The 12,651-nt window shown below is 40.5% G+C and overlaps 1 protein-coding gene across 6 annotated transcripts in view; it reads right to left on the reverse strand.

The window, feature by feature from the left end:
- The window catches only part of ext2 (exostosin glycosyltransferase 2), a 188,895-nt gene that overhangs the window by 33,113 nt on the left and 143,131 nt on the right, over positions 1-12,651 (reverse strand). For all 6 annotated transcript variants that reach the window (XM_078415478.1, XM_078415475.1, XM_078415476.1 and 3 more), the window contains 2 exons: positions 6,223-6,412; positions 635-801 (listed from right to left, as the gene is read on the reverse strand). In XM_078415478.1, coding sequence (XP_078271604.1) covers positions 635-801; positions 6,223-6,412 — 357 coding nt within the window. The remainder of the gene's footprint in view (positions 1-634; positions 802-6,222; positions 6,413-12,651) is intronic.

Raw genomic sequence — 12,651 nt, forward strand, 5'->3', positions numbered from 1 at the left:
CCTATCCCTCTCTCCTCCTCCCCCCACTCCATCCCCCTCAACAACTTTTATCCTCCCTCCTCCCCCTCCCCCTCCCTCCCTAGGAGATAGATTTAAACCTTAAAATGTGAATAACTAAACATATAACACCAATTTCAATGAAACTTCTTCCATTAGCACCAAAGGAACGACGGTGAGTAAGGTGGGCCTAAAATTATCGCGCTATCGTGTGCCGTTTTGGCTGTAGTTCAGGAACAAACAAACAAACAAACAAGAGTTTTAGTATATCGATATATAAATAGTATATTTTGCATAATATTTTTTCACTGTGCAGATCTGGCAAAAAAAAATCACAATTAATTCAAGAATTAACCAAATGGCTAACATGTCCAACTATGTACAAACATGACATGTGAGGCACATAATTCTTTGCAAATAGCCGTGTAGAAAAGGAAGCTTCTTTGGTAAATGAAAGAAGTAAAACAATATAATACCTATACATTACCAGATTATGATAAATTGGTGCATAAAGTAGCCACGACATTTGTCATTTACACTTGGGAATCATATTTCCATGCATATGATGCCAAGAGATGGCATAAGATGTTTTGTTTTGCATCTGAAGCAAACTTGTAGATGGAATGATACGACTCACCTCGTAGCCAAACTGCAACTCATCGGATGTCAACATGATGATATCATCGTCAATCGCCAGAACAGCTTCAGTTTCAATTTCATCGTAAGGGAAGAATCTATTACTCAGTTTGTTTTCTTTGGTCCTTACAACTTTAAGGGGTACTCCAATCCTGGGCCACACTGACTCTGGAAGACACAAATAGGTAATATTGCAAAGCTGTTCTTAGTTACACAGCTTATTGATGGCAAATTACGACTGTCATATAACTGCAACATTACTGACAATTGTTTGACATGGACTCAAATATATTTTGCCAGTTGCTCAAAAAATCTCTTCCAACAGTAGTTAAGTACAGATAAGTGTGTTGAAAGGAACTGCAGATGCTGGTTTACACCCAAGATAGACACAAAATGCTGGAGTAATTCAGCAGGTCAGGCAGCATCTCTGGAGAAAAATATTCGTGTGACATTTCGGGTCGGGAACCTTCCTCAAGCTTTTCGGGTATATTTGTTAATTTGTTACTGTATTGGGAGCATAGGCATGACATTTTTTAAAATAATAAACCACAAATCTAAGCAGCTAGATGTTGTGATGAAGAAATGTATTTTAATCACAGCAGTAAGTCTATCACTGCGTTATTTATACCAAATCAGGGGAACTGTTTTTACTCTATCCCCTACTCACAATTCCTCCATCTACGCCGCATCTGTGCCCAGGAAGTTTTCCATACTAGATCATTGGAGATGTCCTCATTCTTTACGAAACGGGGGTTCCCCTCTTCCATTGTAGATGAGGCTCACAATAGGGTCTCCTCGATATCCCACAGCTCCGCTCTTGCTCCCCCTCCCCCCATTCGTAACAAGGACAGAGTCCCCCTTGTCCTCACTTTCCACCCCATCAGCCGTCGCATACAGCATATAATCCTCCAACACTTTTGCCACCTCCAACCGGATCCCACAACTGGCCACATCTTCCCATCTCCACCCCTTTCTGCTTTCCGCAGGGACTGTTCCCTCGGCAACTCCGTCAACTCGTCCCTTCCCACCCAAACCACCTCCTCCCCAGGTACTTTCCCCTGCAACCACAGGAGATGCAACACCTGTCCCTTAACCTCCCCCCTCGACTCCAACCAAGGACCCCGACAGTCTTTTCAGGTGAGGCAGAGGTTCACTTGCACCTCCTCCAACCTCATCCACTGTATCCGCTGTTCCAGGTGTCAATTTCTGTACATTGGCGAGACCAAGCGCGCTGAACACCACCGCTCAGTCCACCTTAACCTATCTGATCTCCCAGTTGCTCGGCACTTTAACTCCTCCTCCCATTCCCAATCTGATCTTTCTGTACTGGGCCTCTTCCATTATCAGAGTGAGGCCCAGCACAAATTGGAGGAACAGTACCTCATATTTCGCTTGGGTAGCTTACACCCCAGTGGTATGAACATTGACTTCTCTAACTTCAAATAACCCTTGCTTTCTCTCTCTCTCTCCATCCCCCCCCCACTTCCCAGTTCTCCAACCAGTCTTGTCTCCGACTACATTCTATCTCTGTCCCGCCCATTCCCCTGACATCAGTCTGAAGAAGGGTCTTGACCAGAAACATCACCCATTCCTTCCCTCCAGAGATGCTGCCTATCCCACTGAGCTACTCCAGCATTTTGTGTCTATCTTCAAACTGTTTTTACAATAGAAAATATATAATGTAATGAAAGCAACACATTTTAATTAATTTCATGAAGGCACCAGGAAGGTTATTGAGATTAAATCCATGAATCTGTGCAAAAACCTGCAGTTCATGTGACATGATCCAGCATTCTGCTCTGTTGAGATTTGTAGTAGATTGCAAATGAGTGATTATTTTTTTAATTGATGCCTCCTTAAAATGATGTTTTTGACAAAATGTCTGCTGAAAGCAGACCCAGTTATGACATTGTGTTCGCCGCTTTTGAAGTCTGGTTTGAGACGAGGAGGAGAGGACTGAGACATGGCATGAAAAGCTGAAGGATACAATCCAGAAACGAGGGAGTAGGTCAACAAATTGGCAGAAGACTGGGATGCCAAAGATCGTGGAGCTGGATATTAAAATTATTTTAATCTAGTAGGTCAGCCACCTATACTGGACGATTAAAAGAATAAATTCAGAATATTAATTTAAAAGTTACTTCCCTAATATGGAAGAGGCAGTTGACTGAAATATCTGTGCAGCAGTAAGATGTGTACAAGTTCCCACTCAGCATCACAAGATATTAAACCCAACCACACAACAGTCAAAACAATCGGCTATGTCAAGAACTAGAATATCTGAGAGGTTGGATAAGCAAATTAATTTCAAGTATGGGGAAAGTATTCGGAGAAAAATAATGGGGGAGAGTCACCCGATCTTTGGTAGGGAGCCACTGTCTGAAAAGACAGCTTACCTTGGCTTTTCTTCACCTTAAACCACCATTCTGTGCCTCTTCCAGCCTGACCTCCAACAAGCATGCAGTGAATTTGCATGTTCTTTAGTAAGAACCTAACAATGTCGCTGCCTTTGGGATAAACGTCCAAGTGGGGCAATTTTTGTTTACACATAGAGGGTGGTGTGTGCTTGGAATGCGCTGTCAGAGGTGGTGGTGGTAGAGGCAGATATGACAGTGGCACTGAAGAGACTTTTGGATAGGCATATGGATATGTAGGAATGGAGAGATATGGATTATGTGCAGGCAGATAAAGAGATGGTTCTGGGATCATGTTCGGCACAGACATTGTGGGCCGAAGGGCCTGTTCCTGTGCTGTACTGTTCTATATTCCAAAAGTGGTTAATTGAGTAATTCTTAGGCCCTCAGAAATATGGAGGAAAAATATCCACTACCAAATGAACAAATTCTAAAAACTGGCTTAAGAGATACCAGCTTTCCAGTCAGTGTATTTGTAGAGAACTCTAGCAAGACAAGTTCAAGGGCTGGGATGTAGGGAGGTGAGAGTAAGCAGAGCTCCACTGTCAGAGATGAAATGCCGGACGAGGGGTGGGAAGTTCCTGCTGATAAGGTCACGCACTTCCCGAGAATCATTTAATGATGTACCTTTTCTGCTTTTTAAACACTGCCTCATACAAAATGTCTTTCTTGTCCATGTGTCATAAAACTGAGGCATGGCTTACATCAATGTTTAGAAACATAGTGTTTGTTTTGGGGAAAAATTCTGAAATAGATAAAAAGGTTCAACAGAATATGAGAAGAGAAACAGTTCATTATTTGCGTGCAAGCACATCTTTTCTCTTTCTTCCAAGTCAATTTGCAGCTAAATAATGACTCGCTGTAGTCATAAGGATACCTTGGGCCATGAATTTCTCATCAATTTTGTCAAAGTTGTGGTTTAATTTTGCAGTGCACAGTTTGTTTTAGTTTGTGGGAGAGGGCACTGGAAACAGTAGAACTGCAAAGGTTTCAAACTGTATTAATATGGGTCACTGTACAAACAAACAACTTGAAAAGGCAGGTCGACACAAAATGCTGGTGCATCTCAGCGGGACAGGCAGCATCTCTGGAGAGAAGGAATGGGTGAAGTTTCGGGTCCAGACTCTTCTTCAGACTGAAAAAGGGTCTCGACCCAAATTGTCACCCAAATTAATTTTTGCATAGACGAATTGAACTTGGAACACTGCTCTAATGATTTGCCTTTTCAAGTTGTGCAGGAAAGAACTGCAGATGCTGGTTTAAATCGAAGGTAGACACAAAATGCTGGAGTAACTCAGCGAGACTAGCAGCATCTCTGGAGAGAAGGAATGGGTGACGTTTCGGGTCGAGACCTTCAGATCAGAGATGCTGCCTGAGTTACTCCAGCATTTTGTGTCCACCTTCGATTTAAACAGGCATCTGCAGTTCTTTCCTACACAACCTGAAAAGGCAAATCATTAGTGTAGTGTTCCAAGTTCAATTCATCAATGCAGAAATTAATTTGTAAAGTTTATAAACTAGCACATTTCAGAAAGCTGTAGTTGTCTTCCTAAAAAACACAGAAGCTCTTTGAATATGGTGGACTACAATACGAACTACACTGCTTCACATCAGAATACCACAAACTATTGGGACGTGTATTCTTTAGTCTGTTTCATGACCAAATCTCCAATATCTTCTGGAGCCAAACTGGCCATAAATTACAATCCTTACCAAAGAAATTGTGCATTACCAGCAGTAATGGAGATTTAAAGTGAAACAAAAAAAAATCATTAGAGCTAACTGCAGACCTTAATACCAGGTGGAAATGATTTTCTTATCTGCACAACAGCCAGTTCACAACTTGCTTCTTCCTGAAAGACATCAGTGTTTGAAAAGAAGCTGACTGCATTTTATGTTGCATTAGGGTGACAGCAGAGTTGACATAATTATTTTCGTGAACTTTCTAAACTCGTAAAAACCATAAATCAAATAACTGGACATGAACCACAGTGGCAGAGAGCAACATTTACACGTTGACTGTCCATCCGCTGTGTGCAACAAACAAAACATTCTGTTATTCAAAAGCTGTGGATAGATGCTTAGATAGTTTCCGTAGACTTAAAAAGGACAGTGGAAATAAGAAAATAACATGTAGAGTGACTGATAACTTAAGACCTCGGTCCCCATTACCAACTGTTTTCCCAGCCACCAATTCCATCATCTTCCCTTGTCAGAGGCTGAACCGCAAAGACCAATGTGATATTTTGTTAAGCTTCAAACTCTTTTTCTGTTCTCATTTATCTTCACATTTAATTGTGGGATGTGTAGATTCTAGCAATGCTGCCATTTATTTTCCACCCTCAATTGCTCCTAAATTTAGAGAGCAGTTAAGAGTCAAACGTGGCAAAATAGCGTTATACTGGAAATCCAAAATAAAAACAGAAAATGCTGGTAATATTAGTAAGTTAGGGAATTCAGAGGGAGGCAAATTCAAGTATGTTTGGGTTGAAGGACCAATGAAACAACCAAAAAGGAACAGAGAAACAGAGATTTTTCTGCCCACACAGTGGGTGCGGAGAGGATGTTTCCACTAGTGGGAGGGTCTAGGACCAGAGGATGTCGCCTCAGAATTAAAGGACATTCTTTAAGGAAGGAGATGAGGAGAAATATCTTTAGTCAGAGGGTGGTGAATCTGAGGAATTCTTGGCCACAGATTTATTTCCGGATTATGCAAGAACAACACAGACTATTTAGCTGCCTAGTGTTGAATCATCATGGCACAGGGGGACTGTTGGTCAACCCATCAGTCCCATTCTTGCACATTCCCCCTCTCCCCCCCCCCCCCCAAGGCCATGCAAATACTTTCTCTCCTATCCCCATTGATCGTTTCCACTGACTTTACAGGCAACAAATTCAACATAATTACCACAATCTCTGAATTTAAAAAAGACTTTCTTTATTCATCTTGCCCGTTATATTTTGTTAATCATTCTATATTTGTGCTCCCTTTCCCTTAAAGCACAAGGAGGTGGCAAGGCAACATGAGTAACAGAAGATCATTCATTTGCTTGCATTATGGCCACTTGGAGGAAGATTGTGAATCTAAAAACTGCATTTGTCTCATCCAGTCGACATCATCTGACCCCGTGGTTCGATCGCCTGTCCATTATTGAGGCACGTCTCGACATCTTACCTTCAGGAGGGCTCTTATTCTGATTGTTCCACACAACCAGCAGCTTGGAAAGACTGGGCACTTTGGAAATCTCAGTGATCACTCTGAATAAACTCTCAACACGGTCAAAGGTGAGAACGACTGCGGTGAAGCCTTGCGATCGAGGTGGAATGAGTGGGAGGAAGAGAGGATTGTTCACATTCACCATTTTCTGAATTAAAAAAAAGATAATCTCATAAGTAACATTGCAGGTTCAGTACAAATCAAAAATTGATAGCCATAACTATAATGGAATAACTCAAAGACTCTTTCCAAAATTATCCACACTTTAATCTAATGTGGCTCATTTAGTGGGCAAATATTTTATGCAGTGTTTTCCAAGGAGAAGAAAATCCACAATAAAGTATCAGATCGTACATGAAAATGTCAAGAGACCCCTTTCAATTTGACTCATTCCAGATGACCAGCTCATTCATGGCAAATAAAAGGAACATCGTTTGAAGATTTCAAATGTGATCTTTTCCTGAGATGATAGGTTTGTCACGCGAGTGAACACTGACTGGCTAATGCACTCTTAAATTCAGAAGAATGAGAGGTAATATCCTGAGATTAGGAGAAAGACAGAGATTGAAGCTACTTAGATAGGCAGATGAGATGGAGGGAATGGCAGGATATGGATTATGTGATGGCAGATAAGGGTTGGTCATGTTCAGCACGGACATTGTGGGCCGAAGGGCCTGTTCCTATGCTATACTGTTCTATGTTCTATATAAAACAGATGCAGAGAAAACAGATTATGCAAACTTAAAGAAAGGTCAGAACTGAATTAATCAGTAACCTCTCAATCTTAGTGGGACCGAAATAACGACTATTTTATTCAATGGTACTTTATTGTCGAACGTACCGAGGTAAAGTGAAATTAATTTCTGTTTACAGTTTAGTACAAGTATCACTATACATAAGCACTTCGATACATATCTCAGATACAGTACAAGTGTATAGCAGTAGTACACTGAGACAGAATACAGAGATGTGTAGGAAGGAACTGCAAAAGCTGGTTTACACCGAAGATAAACATAAAATGCTGGAATAATTCACCGGACAGGCAGCATCTCTGGATGGAAGGAATAGGTGATGTTTCAGGTCGAGACCTCTCTTCAGATTGAATAAGGGTCTTGACCCGAAATGTCATCCATTCCTTCTATCCAGAGTATACAGAGATGCCAGATTTAGCAAGTCCCAGTTGTTGTAAGTGCAGGGTTCTTGACCCGGCAATGAAGGCCTGTTGCATGTTAAAGCAATGGATAAATATATTATTGCATGTTGAATTCATACAAAATTCAATTTTCCTGCTTTAGATGAATGCGATACAATAGAAATTACACCCTCGATTTTAATTTTTTATTAAATGCTTGCCCCAGACATTTAAACCTCAAAGTCAAGCGAATGCCAGAAAATAAAGCCAATAGTTTTGGCTCTTATTCAAAATAACTAGAATACTCTTGATGTGACATGAAGCCGGCTGGAGAACAGACACTAGCTGCTGTCATGGTTTTTATTTAAATATAAGAAAGAACAAATTAAACATTACCATATGTGTACATTTTAAATAAGAGCAATTTTGGCAATTGGACATTTCAACAAGTAATGTTTTTAAAAGTCACTCAGAGCCTTGAGAACAAAAGATTTACGAATATTTATAAGACACAAAATTGTTTGTGCCACTAGATCAATGTGCACCAGCTGTAAGTAATTGTATTCTAAACACAAATAAGTCTCAGTCATTGCAAAGATGTGCACAAATGTAATACAGAGAGTAGCTAACTCAGCATTATTAAAAGGCCCATCTAAGTATTAATATTTTTCTCTGGCAGTTACTCATCTGCATATAACTTTCAGTTGCAAAACTGAATTGCAAACAACCTTTTATGCTTCCTTAAGTGTGTAGCACATTTTGGTTTGCAGCCTAATATTAAATCCAAAGATATTTTGATGAAGACACAAAGTGCTAGAGTAACTCAGCAGGTTAGGCAGCACCTCTAAAAAAAATATCTCCAGATTTCTCCAGAGATGCTGCCTGACCCGCTGTTACTCCAGCATTGTCCAGCATATCTCTGCCTTTTAAGGCAGAGATAGATAGATTCTTGATTAGTAAGGGTGTCAGGGGTTATGCGGAGAAGGCAGAATGGGGTTAGGAGAGATAGGTCAGCCATGATTGAATGGCAGAGTACACTTGATGAACCGAATGGCCTAATTCTGCTCCTATTACTTATGGCCTTATGACCATTGTGTCTCTTTTTTAGCAACCCAACATTTGCAATTCCTTGTGTCCACAAGATAATTAGATGTGCTGTTCGCGAATGAAAGGTTAGGCTGTCTACTTTTTTTGTAAACTGCAAGGTAATGGATTCACTATATTGTCACAATCTTTTGGTTCCGTATCAGGTCTCATGCATTTATGTTATTTTGGCTTCTATCCAATTTTGCCAATGTCCACAATTTAGCGCAGGCATTCCTTTGTCGATTGCCTAATTCCACCTTTGCGCTAGCCTCAATGTTGTGCTGTGTGTCCCATGCTGAGCCTCCAAAATACCCTAACCTTGCAAGGTGGTAAACTATCCAAACTAAATTTATTCACTTTCAATAGCATCCGTTTGCTCCTCGGTAATGTGCTTATATTAATTTAATTTCCCAAGGTTTGATGTTTGTCTCCAACAAACATTTGTTCATCATGATGGGAAGCAATCTTGTATTTCTACAATGTAAACATGTGAATACTTGAACAATTCAATGAGTATATTATTCAATGAGCATTGAGTATGAACAGTGTCATGAACAGTGTCTGGGAACGGTTACATATCGCCAGTGCCTTAACATGCCACGCATTTCATAGATCTAAAGAAATAGGGACAGCAGACCATCCAGCCTTTCAAACCTGCATGACCTCACCTACATCCTCTGACTCCAAGCATAAATTCCCTCCTTTATCCATGAGGGGTCTACCCTCTGGTCCTAGACACTTCCACTACTGGAAGCATCCACTCCACATCCACTCTATCTAGGCCCTTTCATTATTCGGTAGGTTTCCATGAGACCCCCCCCCCCCCCCCCCCCTCCCCTCATCCTTCTGAACTCCAGTGAGTACAGGCCCAAAGCCATCTCCAAGGTCCAGGCTTATCCTTATTCATAACTATCTTAAAACCTGTGGAGATATGATCACTGTTCCCAAAATACTTCCCCATAGAAATGTTTCTCACTTGGACAGGCTTGTTTCCCAATACAACGTCCAGTATGGTCCCTCCTCTATTGGACTATCTGTATACTGTTTCAAGAAATCCTCTTGGATAATTCTGCCCCATCTAAGCCTCTTGCACCAAGGAAGTTCCAGTCAATATCAGGGAAGTTAAAAGTCTCCCACTACAACCTTGCCTTCCCCGTTACCTTGGACGACAATCTTGTTGCTTTTACATCATTCCATAATCTGTCCACATATCCATTCCTCTGTATCCCACTGGACAGTGGAAGGCCCATAGTACGAATCCAAGCAGAGTGATTACATCTTTCTTACTTTTGAGCTCTACCTATATTGACTAGGTGGATGACCCCTCCAGTACCTCCACTCAGTGCAGCTCTGACACTCTCCCTGGTTAGTAAGCAACTCCTCCCACCTTTAACTTCCCTTTCTGTCACGTCTTAAACATCAAAACTGTATATTCAATCTCCATCAATGCCTTTTCTAAATGAAGTTAGCAAATTAAAGAAAATAATATACAAATTGACTTGCTTTGATTACAAATACAATCCAAATGGATTATTTATACACATTAATCATGCAATCATGCCAGAATTCTGACTGATCATGAACTACTATCTATGTGTTTGATGACCCTCAGACTATCCTTCATCGGACTTTGCTGGCTTTACCTTGCACCAAATGCTATTCCCTTATCTTGCATCTATACACTGTAAATGGATCGATTGTAATCATGTATTGGTTTTCTGCTGACTGGTTACCACGCAACAAAAGCTTTTCACTGTACCTCGGTACACGTGACAATAAACTAAATTAAACTTAACCTGTCTGCTCCCCCTCAACCTGTTTTACATAATGACATAAACAGCCGTAAAGCTCCGAACTTTCAAACTTTCTTAACCGATATGCATATAATTCAGTGTCGATGGCACGTTTGCTTTTTGATAGATTTTGAGAAACTATTAGTCGATTACTTCCAATTCACAAAATTAACATACCCCAACATGAAGTAAAATGTTTAGTTTAGTTATTATTGTCACATGTACTGAGGTACAGTGAAAAGCTTTTTGTTGCGTGCGATCTAGTCAGCGAAAAAACACTATACATAAATAACATCAAGCCATCCACACTGCACAGATACAGGATAGCATAGTCTCCTTTCTCTGTTCATTTATTTATTTACTTATTTATCTATTTATTCATTTCCCTATGTTCTCAAAATCTCTGTAAAGCGTCTTTGAGTATATGAAAAGCGCTATATAAATAAAATGTATCATTATTATTATTATTATAGTTTGTGTAAGAAGTGCAGCTATTGAAATAAAGATTTAAGAGGGTGGAGCGATTGTAATGTACGGTAGAAATGCACCTCTGGGACCAGCATGCAGAGTGTCGACTGGCTTTGGTGTCGTCTTGGTCAGAATGCAAGTCTGCAGAATGCAGAATGGAAACAAACGCAAGTCAAGTGAAAATCTTGGCTGTTTCCTGATGAGCAGATTAAGACTCATTTTCTCAAGTGAAATATTTCAAACATGCTTCGGACAATCGCAAAGACATTACTTCAATTTTCAGAAACAAAACTACTAAATGGAACTGGAACCATGTTCATACAAGGGTGGCAGTGTTGAAAACTGAATGCAAAGTAAATCCACTGGCAGCTAAGTTTACAAAGGATTGTTGCTCTCTGTACAATTACGAGCATAGTAAAATACTTTTGCTTCTCAGAAATCAGACATTTCAAGATCAAATAGAGGACTGTAATTGTTAGTACTTTTACTCATGCTGTGTGAAGAATATTTTAAGTGTTCGGAAGCTGGCATTTCTCAGTTTCAAGGTATCCGCAAATGAAAAGCAAATACAGTGCCCTCCATAATGTTTGGGACAAAGACCCATCATTTAATTATTTGCCTTTGTACTCCACAATTTGAGATTTGTCATTGAACAAATCGTGCACATTTTCAGGTTTTAATCAAGGCCATTTTTATACATTTTGGTTTCACCAAGTAGAAATTACAGCTGTGTTTATACTGAGTCCCCCCTTTCAGGGCACCATAATGTTTGGGACACAGCAATGTCATGTAAATGAAAGTAGTCATGTTTAGTATTTTGTTGCATATCCTTTGCATGCAATGACTGCTTGAAGTCTGCGATTCATGGACATCACCAGTTGCTGGGTGTCCTCTCTGGTGACACTCTGCCAGGCCTGTATTGCAGCCATCTTTAGCTTATGCTTGTTTTGGGGGCTAGTCTCCTTCAGTTTTCTTTTCAGCATATAAAAGGCATGCTCAATTGGTTCAGATCGGGTGATTGACTTGGCCACTCAAGAATTGACCATTTTTTAGCTTTGAAAAACTGTTGCTTTAGCAGTATGTTTGGGATCATTGTCTTGCTGTAGAATGAACCGCCGGCCAATGAATTTTGAGGCATTTGTTTGAACTTGAGCAGATAGGATGTGTCGATACACTTCAGAATTCATTATGCTACTACCATCAGCAGTTGTATCATCAATGAAGATAAATGAGCCAGTACCTTCAGCAGCCATACATGCCCAGGCCATAACACCCCCACCACCGTGTTTCACAGATGAGGTGGTATGCTTTGGATCTTGGGCAGTTCCTTCTCTCCTCCATACTTTGCTCTTGCCATCACTCTGATATGTTAATCTTTATCTCATCTGTCCACAAGACCTTTTTCCAGAACTGTGGTTGCTCTTTTAAGTACTTCTTGGTAAACTGTAACCTGGCCATCCTATTTCTGCGGCTCACCAGTGGTTTGCATCTTGCGGTGTAGCCTCTGTATTTCTGTTCATGAAGTCTTCTGCGGTCAGTGGTCATTGACAAATCCACACCTAGCTCCCGAGGAGTGTTTCTGATCTGTCGGACAGGTGTTTGGGGATTTTTTTAATTATAGAAAGAATTCTTCTGTCATCAGCTGTGGACGTCTTCCTTGGCCTGCCAGTCCCTTTGCGATTAGTAAGCTCACCAGTGCTCTCATTCTTCTTAATGATGTTCCAAACAGTTGATTTTAATAAGCCTAAGGTTTAGCTGATGTCTCTAACAGTTTCATTCTTGTTTCTCAGTTTCATAACGACTTCTTTGACTTTCATTGGCACAACTTTGGTCCTCATGTTGATAAACAGCAATAAAAGTTTCCAAAGGTGATGGAAAGACTGGAGGAAAGACTAGGTGTTGAGAGCA

This window comes from Rhinoraja longicauda, chromosome 18 (genome assembly GCF_053455715.1).
Source record: "Rhinoraja longicauda isolate Sanriku21f chromosome 18, sRhiLon1.1, whole genome shotgun sequence".
In the NCBI taxonomy this organism is placed as follows: Eukaryota; Metazoa; Chordata; class Chondrichthyes; order Rajiformes; family Arhynchobatidae; genus Rhinoraja; species Rhinoraja longicauda.